The sequence below is a fragment of the Dipodomys ordii genome, unplaced genomic scaffold, assembly GCF_000151885.1.
Source record: "Dipodomys ordii isolate 6190 unplaced genomic scaffold, Dord_2.0 Scaffold24, whole genome shotgun sequence".
Classification (NCBI taxonomy): domain Eukaryota; kingdom Metazoa; phylum Chordata; class Mammalia; order Rodentia; family Heteromyidae; genus Dipodomys; species Dipodomys ordii.
The window spans coordinates 327,617-341,222 of NW_012267240.1; the positions used below are offsets into that span (position 1 = coordinate 327,617).

Here is a 13,606-nt window from a genome sequence, read left to right on the forward strand (position 1 = left end):
AGTGCCTCGTGCACCATTGCAAGAACTTTGAACAAAGACTGAATGTGTTGGTGCTATAGTTTGGCTATAGTTTGATGGTGCCCATTAACAGTTTCATGTGTTAGAAACTTGGTCTCTATTGTGGTGATGTTAGGAGATGGTAGGAACTCCTAGGAGATACGGCACCTAATAAAGAAATCTTCGGGGAAGTTACTCTCAAAAAGATAAAGGTACCTCTCCTAGGACTCTGAATTAGTCACAAAAAGAGCAAAAAATTCATGCCTATAATCCTAGATACTCAGGAGGCTGAAATCTGGGAATCATGGTTCAGAGCAAGCTCAGACAGACAAATTCTCAAGATTCTTAACCTCTGCTTAGCAGACAGCCAGAGGAGAAGACATAGCTCAAGTTGCAAAGCACCAGCCCTTAGCAGAAAAAGGTAAACCAAGTGGGAGGCCCTAGATTCAAATCCCTGTAAAAGGAGAAGGTGGGGTTCCGGACCCTTGGACTGCTAGTCTGGGGCTTTCAGCCTCCAAAACTGTGAGTTAAGTAGTCTTTTTTTTTTTTTTTTGGTGCCAGTATGGAGGCTTGAACCCCAAGTCTAGATAGATGCTGTCTTTAAGCTTTTTTTAGGCTCAAGTCTAGCATTCTGCCACTTGAGCCACAACTTTACTTTGGCTTTCTGGTGATTAGAGATGGGAGTCTCATGGATTTCCCTGCCTGAGATGGCGTGGATTATTTTATAGGTGTGCACACTGGCACCTAGTTCTCTTTTAAGTTACCCAGCCTAAGTTGTTTTTATTATAGTAAAGGAAAATGTATGGATAAAGGAAGCCTTCAGATGTTCTTAAGCAGGAGAGTGAAGTGATCTTCATTATTTTCAGAACAGAAAGATAATTGTGTAGAAGTGGATATGTGAAGATCAGTCATAACACGATATCCTGTTCTGGGGGAGATGGTGGTAGACCAGGTAGAAGAATTGATAGTATCAGGGATAATGGAGGTGATTGAATTTGAATGGAGTAGATGTAAGGTGGAAATTATACTTGCTGCTAGTTACAGATGAATACTCCTAGAGACCTTACTTAAACTCTCTTCTGTGATTGTTAGATGGAATTCCTGGAACTGAGTACAACCAAGATGGCATTGCCAATGTCTACATTCCCCTATTAGTGAGCAGTGAGTGCTCAGCCAAGAAGTTTACTCAGTTTCTTGTTTTGTTTTTGAATTTAAAGAGATATAATTCATATAGCACACATTAATTTTTAAAAGTATTTTTACAAGGTCATGTATCCATCACTATTACCTAACTCCAGAATGTTTTCATTCTCCCAAGGAAAACTATTTACAGTTGTTCTCCTTTCTGCCTTCCTCTAGCCTCCTTTGGCATCCACTAATCTACTGTTCCTATTTGTGCTTCCCATGTATCTGGGAAGAAAGTATGTACCACCATGCCCAGTTACTGGCTGAGATGGAGGTCTTGTGAATTTTGTGTGGGCTGACCTTGAAGTGCAATCCTCCTGATCTCTGCCTTCCAAAATAACCAGGGTTACTTACAGGTGTGTGAGCTGCTAGTGCCCCATTAAAAAAATATATTAATTTATTTTTGCCAGTCCTGGGGCTTGAACTCAGGGCCTAAGCACTGTCTCTGACCCTCTCTGTGCTCAAGGCTAGTGCTCTACCACTTGAGCCACAGCTCCACTTCTGGCTTTCTCTATGGTACTGAAAAATCAGAGGCAGGGCTTATGCACTCTACCACTAAGCCACATTCCCAGCCACACACACACCCCTTTTTTTAAAGTAATAAGATTAGATATTTGTTTTAAGGATATCACAGATGTGGGCTGGAGCCATAGCTTAACTGGCAGAGTGTCTGGCCTAGTACATGGGAGGCCCTGGGTTTAAACCCCAGTGGGGGAGCAGGGGGACAGGATGACACACAAATGCAGACTTTTAAATATTTTTCTCTAGTCCCTATCTACCACCCAGTATCTCTGACCCTGTGACTATTTTCCTTTTCCCAGTTTGTTGATACATGTAGCAGGTTACTAGGTTAACATTATTACTGACCAAAGAACTCTAAAAAGAAAACGTTTGGCAAAACCACTTGTTCTTCCCATCTTTTGTACCCTTCTTCAAACTTGACCCTGGCCTCCTGTTGGCCTGCACTTCAATGCAGGGTCTTTGAAGACAACTTTTGTCTAAGGGGATGTGCTTAGAGTGCATTTGTATGTATGAGATGATTTTCACAGAAAACTTCATCCTTTACCTCTTCTTGCCCAGGCAGCTGTCACTGAGAGGATAATGGTCAGTCTCTACCACCAACATACGGCTGCAGGGGTGATCTCAGGTGCCACTGTTAGTACTTTTCTTCATGAAGCCAGTGGTGGCCACCACAACTGGCTGCATATTCCTGTGGTTCGTTGATGTGGCCATTTTGACAGCAACCACCTGACTTACAGCAGAAAGCAGTGAATTGTTTAAGACTAGAACTCACCGGGCTGGGAAGGTGGCTCAGCGGTAGGGTGCCTTGCATGCATGAGGCCCTAGGTTTGATTCCTCAGCACCACGTAAACAGAAAAAAGCTGGAAGTGATGCTGTTGCTCAAGTAGTAGAGCACTAACCTTGAGCTGAAGAGCTGAAGGACAGCGCCCAGGCCCAGAGGTCAAGCCTCAGGACCGACAAAAAAAAAAAAAAAAAGACTAGAACTCTTGCTGCCTTCTTTTTGATGTGGCAAAACAAAATTAGTAATCTCTTGAGATGTTCCTCTACATCTGTAAGAAGTACTCATTAATATTCTGTGAAAGGAAGCCATAATCACATTCTTTTTATACTTAAGCGATTATAGATTATGGAAGGCCTAAATTTAGGTAAAACTTGCAGTACAAATAAAAATAATTAAAGTATTTTCAATTACCTAAGTGCAAAGTATCACTCTACCCTTGGAGCCATGCTCTCTCAGCCAAAGCTTCACTTTCTAGCTTATAACTTGAATATAAGACAGAGGGAAATGTATCAATATTGCCTTTATGGTTTGGTCTCTTAAACCCAGTGAATGTTGAACAAAACATAAACTATGACTAGCTTTTGTTCCAAAGATGATTGAAATATATTCATTTAATAATTTAAATTATTTTCATTTATTTAAAAATGTGATTGTATTTGTTACCTCTTAAACTAGTAATCAGTATGTTTAACTTAATTTTAAAAGGTGATTAAATTGTTATTAAAATTATATTTCTGTTCTCAGGAGTGTGTAAGGAATCCTGACATTCAAGTTTTCTACAAAAGATAATAGGCTTTCAGGGCTCAAGCCTGTAATCCTAGTTACTCAGAAGACTGAGATAGGAGGATTGGTTTGAAGGTAGCTGGGGCAGGAAGAGAACTGTAGCTCTGGTGTAGAGCACTAGCCTTCAGCAAATGAGCAGGGATAGCATCCAGTCCCAGTTCAAACCCTGGGACCAGTGCTCCCATGCACATGCGCATGGACACATGCAGAGAGAGAGAGAGAGGCTTTTATAAAAGTGGTAATTTTCATACTAAAACTGGAGCCAGCATTCAAGTTTGAGGAAGAAAATACTAATTTATGGAATTATGTAAACAATTTGCTAGAAAGTAGAAACATCTAAATTCAACTTCTATAAACACAGAAACCTTATTTCATACCTTGGCTATTCTAATCATTATATTTTAGCCTGGTTGATAGAAGCAAGGGGCATAATAAAACAAGCACAAAGAAGGAAAAGTTTATTTACTTATTTACTTATCATTTCTTGTCCTTGTGGTACTTGAATTCAGGGCGTGGGCACTATCTCTTTGCTCAAGGCTAGCACTCTACCACTTTGAGCCACAAGACCACTTCCAGTTTTCTGGTAGTTAATTGGAGATGTGAGTCTCATGAACTTTTCTGCCTGGGTTGGCTTTGAACCATGATCTGCAAATCTTGTTCTCCTGAGTAGCTAGGATTACAGGCATGAGCCACTAGCACCTGGCAAGTCACTCATTTTTGAGGAGCATAGACATGAGGCATGTATGTGTGTGCGTGCGTGCACGTGTGTGTGTGTGTGTGTGTGTGTGTGTGTGTGTGTGTGTAATGGAGATAATTGTTATGGAATAAGGTTTTGTTAAGTGTTAAGTGAAATGCTAAATTGAAAATACTTTGTACTACGTATACTTGGCGTGATTTTGGGTGGTAAATGGAAGCTTTTATTCTGACAGGAGCCTATATTACTATTATTTTTTTGGTGGGGGGTCTGGTCATGGGGCTTGAACTCTGGGCCTGGGCGCTGTCCCTCAGCTCTTCAGTTGAGTCTGGTGCTCTACCACTTGAGCCACAGCGCCACTTCTGGCTTTTTTCTTTTTGCTTATGTGGTGCTGAGGAATCGAACCCAGGGCCTCATGCATGCAGGGCAAGCGCTCTACCACTGAGCCACCTTCCCAGCCGCCTATATTATTTTATAAGCTGGTGGAGCCAAGTCTTTCATCAAGACTGGGATTGAATTGTGGCAACTCTATGTGCAGTTTTCTTTATATACAAATTTTATTTTTTGTGGGGCTTGTACTCAGGGCCTAGGTGCTGTTCCTGAATCTCATTGTGCTCAAGGCTAGTACTCTACCACTTGTGCCACAGCACCACTTTGGATTTTAAGTGGTTAATTGGAGATCACAGTCTCACAGGGACTTTTCTGCTTTGCTGCCATCATTGGCTTTGAACCAGGATCCTCTGTTGTCAGCCTCCTAAGCTAAGATTACAGGTGTGAGCCACCTGTGCCTGGCACAGTTTTCTTTTTAAGAAGGCCAGTGTCCTCATATGAAGAATGATTGTACTTATCTCAAGGGTTTGTTGGGGTGACTACATGAAATGCCAGCATTTATGTAGTAGGTTCTTATTAAATTGTAGCTGTTATTTCTCTAGGAAAAATGTACAGATTCTAGTGATTTAAATAGGATTTTGGGGTTATGTAGTGACTCAAAATAGTTCACTTAAAATTTGGGGCAAATGTTGCAATTTTGTAATGAAGGTTAGAATCTATTACTTCTGTTTTCTTTTAAAACACTACAAGACATTGTTTATGCAAGGTGAAAAATTAGTTTTATTTCAGGGACCGTTTTTTCTCGTTTCTAATCTTTTTTTTCCTCAGTCTTTACTTGTGTAGAAACTTAGCAAATAAAATACTTTTCTTCTTTGCTAATCTACTGCCATCTTACTCAGATCAGATTTTTTTAATGGAAAAGTATTTACTTCTAGACCAACAGGGTTGTTACTGGATTAGATGAACCACTGGAGGTTTTTGTTGTGTTTTGCGGGGAGGAGCGGGAGGATAATGAACATCCATCTCTAGGCTTGCTTATGTAGAGCAAAAATTTTCTCCTACAATTGATCGGATTTGGCAGTGGTGAGTCCCTGGGAACCAAGCAAAAGAGGTCTGGGGCCAGGAGGAGGCTTCAAGACTGGGGAGGCACTGCTGCTGTCAGAGCTTAAAAGTGAGGCAGGACTTTTTATCTGAGAGTTGTTTATTTTTTAAGAATACAAATAACTCACCAAGAGAACTTTCTCTTTTTCTTCTGGTGCTAGGGATCAAACTCAGAACCTTGTGCAAATGCTTTGCCATTGAGCTCCAACCTCTAGCCTGCCTGCCTCCCTCCCGCCCTCCCTTTCTTCCTTCCTTCCTTCCCTCCTTCCTTCCTGCCTTCCATCCATCCATCCATCCTTCCTCTCTTTCTTGTCCATTCCCTTCCCTTCTGTTTCCTTCCTTTTTGATGTTTGAAGCAGGATCTTGCCTAGTAGCCCAAGACGGCTTAGAACTCCCGATTCTTTGGAGTACTGCAACTAATGCCATGTGACGACTGGCTAACCATTTCTGTTTCGTATTTGAATGTTCTTGCTGTAGGTTTTACAGTGGTTTGTTAGTTTGTTATTTGAGATAGGATCTCACAGTGAAGCCCAGGACTGGTTTTTGATCCTTTTGTCTCATTCTCCTGAGTGTTGGGATTATAAGTGTGGGTCATTACTCCTGGCCTCACACAGATCTATGCCATTCTTTTTTGATGTGTTTAGCAATATTTTGTTTACATTAAACATGCTTTCTTATTTCCAAATTATTTTTAATATTTACTTTGATGGTAGTAGGGTTTGAACTCTTCTACAAAATTATTAATATAAATTCTTTAAGTTTTGGTAGATAAATCTTTGGAGGCCTCAGATCAGTATTTAGCAGTCTGTAGATGTTCAGTTAGTTTTGTTAATTTATTTGAATGTCTGGTATTATTACCAAAGAGGTAAATAGCTTTTCAATAATTATACCATGTAATATAGCTTCTTACAGCCTTATGAATTGTTTTTATAGCTGCTATTAATGAAATTTAATTGTATGATGTTGCTAATACAAATTAAGTTGTGAGAAGTAGTGAAAAAAGAATCTTTCATTAAATAGCCACCTTTGAAGAAGTTCAAGTAAATTGGCATAGTGGCACCTGTTGGTGATCCCATCACTCAGAAGGTGGCAGCAGGAAGATCTCAAATTTGAGGCTAGCCTGGATCTCTAAAAGGAGTTGGAGCTGGGGGCTGGTGACTCACATGGGTAATCCTAGCTATTTAGGAGGCTGAGATTTGAGGATCATAGTTCAGAACTAGCCACGGCAGGAATATCCATGAGACTCTTATGTCCAGTTAGCCATCAGAAAACTAGAGCACTTACCTTGAGCAAAAAAGCCCAGGGACATAGTGGAATTTTACACAGCCATTACAAAAAATAATATTAGGTCATTTGTAAGGAAATAGATGGACCTAGAAAATCATGTTAACTGAGGTAAGCCAAGCTTAGAGAGACACATGGCACATGCTTTCTCTCATTTACAGAAGCTAGATCTAAAATACACCAGGACATAATAAATTATACAGGACTCTAGGCATCCACCCATAGTGAGACCAAAGGAGGATGCTTCAGAGGAGGAACACATAGACACAATGCTATGTGCCTCTGAACATACAAAATAATACTTACTGAAATAAACTCCAGGAAGTGGAAACAAGGTTTTTTCCTTTGTTACTGTTTTTGTTTGCTTTTGTTTTGTTTGTTATCTGCCTTTGGGAGGAAGGTAAGGGAGGCACAGAAATGGAAGGACAAAGAGTTGAACAAATACAGCAGTGGTACTAACTAGACTCTATGTTGAAAATGAACTGTATAATTTGTATGTGTGAGGACAGGAGGGAAAAACAGAGAGTGAGTATCCTAAAAGAAGTGTACAGGCTCACACCTGTAATCCTGGCTGTTTAGGAGGCTGAGATCAGAGGACAGCATTTCAAAGTCAATCCGAACGGGAAAGTCCATGAGGCTCTTATCTCAAGTTAACCACCAAAAAACTGGAAGTGGCACTGTGGCTCAAGTGGTAGAGCACTAGCCTTGAAACAGCAAAGCTCAGGGACAGTGCCCAGGCTCTGAGTTAAATAAAGCCCCATCACCACCATCAACAACAAAAAGACATTACTTGACTCAGTAACTGTAACCCCTCTGTACATCACCTTTATATAACAATAAAAATAATTTAAAAATAAGGGTGACTCGGGCACTGGTGTCTCATGCCTATAATCCTAGCTACTTAGGAGGTTGAGATCTGAGGACTGAGGTTAGAAGCCAGCCCAGGTAGGGAAGTCCATAAGATTCTTTGTCTCCAATATACTAATCAGAAAAAGTTGGAAGTAGTACTGTGGCTCAAGTGGTAGGGCACTAGCCTTGAGCACAAAGAGGCTCAAGGTCAGTTCCCAGGTTTCTGAGTTCAAGCCTGAGGACCAGCAAAAAATTAAAGGACTTTTTTTTTTTTAAAGGGAGGTGGGTAGTGCTTGGAATATAGTTTAGTGGTAAAGAGCTAGCATAACATGATCAAGGTCTTAAATGCCTAAGAACGTTTATTGAATGGGTAATTTTGAGACAGACCAGTGCAGATTGACCCCAAAGGATAGACCTAGCTCAGGGATAGACTGGTTTCTAAGCGATTCTTTTAATATTACCATTACATGTTTTTGAGTGGTACATTATATCTTCATAATCTTTATAGTTTTTTTATTTATAATTTTATAGTAATTTCTCACAAGGTCCCTTTGAGGCAGGTCAGCAGCATTTTCCCATTTTATGGTTGAAGAAACAGATGCAAAGATGTTAAGTGATTTGCCCACAGGCATGTGTTAAACCCTCGTAGTTATTAGAAGTAAGGAAGTTGTTACCATTTAGTGATCTTTTCATGTCTTTTTGGATAGTGAGTATAGTTTAGGAACCTTCTGCTTACTTTTGAAGAAAACAGTTTTAAAGCTAGTTTACGTTGCATTCTTTTGTATATGAAAACTATGAAATGAAGTACAGTGAATTTACTTCTATTTACCTTTGATAGATTGAAAATTAGTCATAAATTGAAGAAACAGTATAAGTCTTTGAAGTGCTTACATTTTTAAAGTAGGTAAAAATGAATCCTCAGGCTATATTGCTGCAAGGTAGTTTGAATGCAAAGACTGGTTCGTGGTGGCTGAAAAGAGTATTGAAGTCATTTAGCTCTGTGGATTTAGACTCTCCCTTTTCCTCAAAGATATTATCTATCCAAAAGAATTAAAGTCTGGATGGCTTCTCTTAAAAAGCATACTTTATTCATTTGGAAGAATTTTTTGGACCTGATTGAGTTATTCTTTTTTTCCTCTTGCGTTAACAAATACTTTTCCTGTATGTGCAGCTCTTTTTCCCCACCCAGTTGAAAATAATTCCACATATAATCCTTCTGTATGGACAGGGTGAATGGGTAGTTTCAAGTAACGTAACTGTTGTAAAAATGCTTTACCACTACTACTACTATTGTCTTGATAGTACAGTTTAAACTCGGGGTCTTGCTCTTGCTTGCGCAACTGGCACTCAGCCATTTAAGCTATGCCTCCAATCTGGCTTTGGAGATGGAGTATTGCAGACTTTTTTCCTTGATCATATCTTAGCCTACCAAGCAGCTAGTATTACAGGGATGAGGCCCCCACCCCTACCATTTTCCAGGTTTAGCCTGGGGCAGACCTCTACTTTGTGCAACTAGGATGACAGGGCACTGCCATTCTTGGCTTACTGGTTGAGTTGGAGGCTTGCTAACTTTTTGCCAGAGGCTGGCCTCAAACTGCCTTCCTGATCTCTACATCCTGAGCCACCACACCTTGCCTAAAAAGATATTATTTAAGGGATTATACAGAGCCTGAAATTTATGTATTTACATTTGGAGTGTCAAGACAGATGCTTTAATGACATTAAAATAAAATTTGAAGAAAAAAATTGGAAGCATGATTTGAAAGTTCAGCTGAATCTTCTGTGCAAAATTTTATCCTCATAACTAGCCAATAAGAAAATTTACCATCTACAGTATTATATGGAATCTTCTAAGTTAGGAATTTTGAATGTAGGGTCTTTGGCTATTAGTCATTTTATAAATGTAAATCATAAAAGTATCTTTATTTTCACTTACTCTAAAACTGAAGCTATCACATATTTCAATTATGAGCGAGGGCAGCAAACCACAGCAACTGTTTCTATGATTCATGAGAAATAGAAATTACAGATGTTTCTGTATCACATTACAGTAGCTGTAGATTTCTTCAAGTATTGTTTAACATCCTCCTATTTGGAAACTAGGATAATTATTCAATGGGCTTCTATGTCTTATATATAATAATAAAGAATTATATATGATTATAGGAAAAAGATTGCTCTGATAATCTACATGTTTTCTTCCTTTCTTTTCCTTTCCCTCCATCCTTTCCCCTCCCCCCCTTTCTGGCCAGTCTTGGGGCTTGAACTCAGGATCTGGGCATTTTCTCTTTGAGTTTTTGTTTTTTTCTTTTTGGCTTAAGGCTAGTGCTCTATGTCTTGAGTCACAGATGCTCCACTTCTCATGAACTTTCCTGCTTAGGCTGGCTTTGAACTGCGAGCCTCAGATCTCAGCCTCCTTAGAGCTAGGATTACAGGAGTGAGCTACCAGCTTCCTGGCTCATATATTTTTAGCCCAGTCCTATCTTTTATAGTATATGTGTAGTGTGTGTGTGTGTGCACACGTGCTCACATGAGAGAGAGAGAGAGAGAGAGAGAGAGTGTTGGATCTGAGCCTAGGGCCTCATGTTGCCACTCTCTGCATGGCTGGAGCTCTACCACTTGAGCTAGCCTCCAGTCTGGCATTTTAAAATGCCCATTAGTTGGAGACTGAGTTTTGAGGACTTTCCTGCCTGGGCTTACTTCAAACTGGCCTTCCAGGTTTCAGCTTCCTAAGTAATGAAGATTACAGGTGTGACCTACCAATACCTACTGAGAACTGATTTTTTTTTTTTATACTTAGCGTTCCGTACTGATTTTAGAACATTATTTTCCAGAAGTTATACTTAGTAAATACTTATTACATGACTACTGAGGGTTTTTTTGTTTGTTTGATATTGTTTTTGGTCCAGTTGAACTCTGGACTGGGCGCTGCGCTGTCCCTGAGCTCTTCAACTCAAGGCAAGTGCTCTACCACTTGAGCCACAGCACCACTTCCAGTTTTCTGGTGGTTTATTGGAGATAAAGAGTCTCATGGACTTTCTACCTGGGCTGGCTTTGAACTGCAATCCTCAGATCTCAGTCTCCTGGGTAGCTAGGAAGGATTATAGGTGTGAGTCACCGGTGCCTGACATCACTGAGTATTTTTGCACATATTCTGGTAAGTTCAGGACATCTGTAGACTGTATAGATGGTACATACATATGAGACTCTGTGGTGACCTCAGGGCTCTGCTGAGTGGGCAGCTTTTTAAAGCTGTAGAGAACATTACCGTTCTACTTGACAATTGTTCTGTGTAGGCAATTTCTACTTTCTCTAACAGACTATGGATGTGTTGCTATAAGTTTAAGACACATTTGACATAGGAAAATAATGTGGCTTTTAGAAAAATTTCCAGAGATACTTAGTCATGGTCTGTTACTTGGAAAAATACTGATATCATCATAAATCTTACTGAAAGTTTTTTGCCAAGAGTATATAATGGTGGTCAACAGTGTTAAAATTTTACTTTCAGTGATTATAATAAAGATTATTGGTCATTTTGATTGGTTATGAGAACTGTTCTTATTTAAGTAGCTAAGATTACAGTGCTGAGCCACCAGTAAGGTTTGTGTGCGCATATCAATGCTAAATTTTACTTTTGACTTACTGTATCTTCACAAAGCCATTTAGCAAATTTGCTTTTTTGCATAATGGTGGCAGGATTGGACTCTATTCATTTCTTCTGGTTGCTGTAAAAATTAGTACAAATTTGGTTGCTGTTTAAACAACACAGACTTGCTGTACTTCACTTGCAGGTCAGCAGCCCTGCATGGATCTTACTAGATGGATTCCTTAATCAGGCTCATGGGGAGAGTTGGTTTCCTCTTTTCCAGCTTTTTTTTTGGGGGGGGGGCGGGGGTCCGGTCGTGGGGCCTGAACTCTGGGCCTGGCCGCTGTCCCTCAGCTCTTCAGCTCAAGACTAGCGCTCTACCACTTGAGCCACAGTGCCACTTCCGGCTTTTTTCTTTTTGTTTATGTGGTGCTGAGGAATCGAACCCAGGGCCTCATGCATGCAAGGCAAGCGCTCTGCCACTGAGCCACCTTCCCAGCCCTCTTTCCCAGCTTTTAATAGATAAACTCACTCATTGCTTTTCTATTTATTCTGAAATGACAGCAGCCTAGTATTTCTGATTTTGACACTGACTACCTCCCATCAGTAAGGAAGTCTGTGTTTACAGTACACCCATCCAGATAATCCAGAGTGCTCTCTCCATTCCAAGGTCAGTTGATAGACAACCTGCTATTTAAACTTTCCCTTGATAAGTAATATAACCTTCTGAAGATTAGGATGCAGGCCTTTCATTTAAGCTATTATTCTGACTGCTACAGCCTTCTTAGTTTAGCAAAATGATGTTTTAAATCCCTCTGTAAAATGGGGTTGATATTTTCTGTTTACCACAAAAGAATTTTGCTAAGATGGAAATTATGTGCCAGTGTATGCAGGTAGAATTAACAGATGCTTTGTGGTTGGTCCTATGTGCTAGAAACTTAGTTTGTGGCTAGAGGTGAGGAGAGGCCAGGTGGTTTTCAAGCAGACTTCAGTGGCTTATCAAGATCTGGAGTTATGCTTGACCTTAGGAAGTAAAACAGTGATTTGTGGTCCTTCCAGAGAGTGGGGCTTCACTATTGCCATTCACTTTTCTCCTAAAGGCAAGGTTTTGTTGTAGAATTTATGTCTTTCCTGACCTTTGCATGTTGAGAATAGTAGTAGCTTATAGTACAGTATTGAAAAAAAAAGTTAGCTGCCTAACTCTTCATTTGTTTCATGACTGAATTTTTTCTGTGAAATAAAACTCTCTTTTCTGTTGTTGTTGTTCCAATGCTGGGGCTTGAACTCCGGGCTTGGGTGCTGTCCCTGACCTTTTTTTTTTTTTTTTGCTCAAGGGTAGTGCTTTGAGGCACAGCTCTACTTTGTGCCATTTGCTGATTAATTGGAGATAGGAGTCTCCTGAACTTTCCTGCCCAGGCTGGCCTCAAACTGATCTCAGCTTCCTGAGTAGCTAGGATTATAGGCATGAGCCACCAGCATCTGGTAGAACTTACTTTTTAAGTAGGCTTTTCTACTTAGTATGGTTTTCCAAAGGGTCTTTGTAGAAAATCTTTAGAGGAGGTCTTGAGTTACTGCAATTTTAAATTGTTTGTTATTTTATCTCTCTATATAGCTATATATCTGTATCTATCTCTCTCACTCCATATATATCTAGTTGGTGTTGTTAAAGTTGTCAGTCCTTACCTTCTCATTTGTCACCTCTTGGTTAGCACAAAAGTTTTAAACTCTGAAAACAGTCCTGGGAGGCAAGATGTTCAGGAATATATTGTAGAAATGATTATAAAACCTTTGTAGAAGGAAATTTTTAAGGACAAGTATGTATCTTCTATATTTTTCCTGTCTTACTACAAACCCAAGTAATTGGGTTTTTTCAGTTCTGTATTTAGGAAATGCTGTGTTTATCTAGATTCCATCAGGATGGTGTATTTACATATGTAATTCCTTGTTTGAGCTGTAACAGGTAATTTAATTCTAGTGACAATTTTGTGACTGTAAGGTTTTTCCTGATTCTGATACTCCTCTGTGTTCTTACTGCTTGATATATATTTTTTTTTCTTTTTTTAAAAATCATATAGCATTCTTTTTTGCCGGGCACTGTTGTGATCTGAACTAATCAGGAGGCTGAGATAAGAGGCATAGTGTGGCGGATTGGTTCACTTTCAGTGTTGTAGATTGTTGTCAGCCTGTTACAGCCTTTATAAAATTGAGCTAGCATTTTGCTGACTAATTGGAGATGAAGTCTTAGGGATATTTCTGCCTGTGCTGACTTTGAAAATAGATTTACCAGCCAGGCGTCAGTGTCTCACACCTGTAATCCTATCTATCTACTCAGGAGGCTGAGATCTGAGGATCGCTGTTCAAACTCAGCCTGGCCAGGAAAATCCATGACTTTTTTTTTTTTGGGTCCGGTTGTGGGGCCTAAACTCTGGGCCTGGGTGCTGTCCCTCAGCTCTTCAGCTCAAGGCTAGTGCTCTACCACTTGAGCGACAGC

At 39.9% G+C, this 13,606-nt stretch overlaps 1 protein-coding gene across 1 annotated transcript in view; it reads left to right on the forward strand.

Moving 5' to 3' along the window:
* The first annotated feature begins 934 nt into the window (after window positions 1–934).
* Arid4b (AT rich interactive domain 4B (RBP1-like)) overlaps window positions 935–13,606 on the forward strand; it is a 105,786-nt gene continuing 93,114 nt past the window's right edge. Inside the window, exons 1-2 of the mRNA XM_013014563.1 lie at window positions 935–1,007; window positions 1,090–1,151. Of these exons, the coding sequence (XP_012870017.1) occupies window positions 935–1,007; window positions 1,090–1,151 (135 nt within the window). The remainder of the gene's footprint in view (window positions 1,008–1,089; window positions 1,152–13,606) is intronic.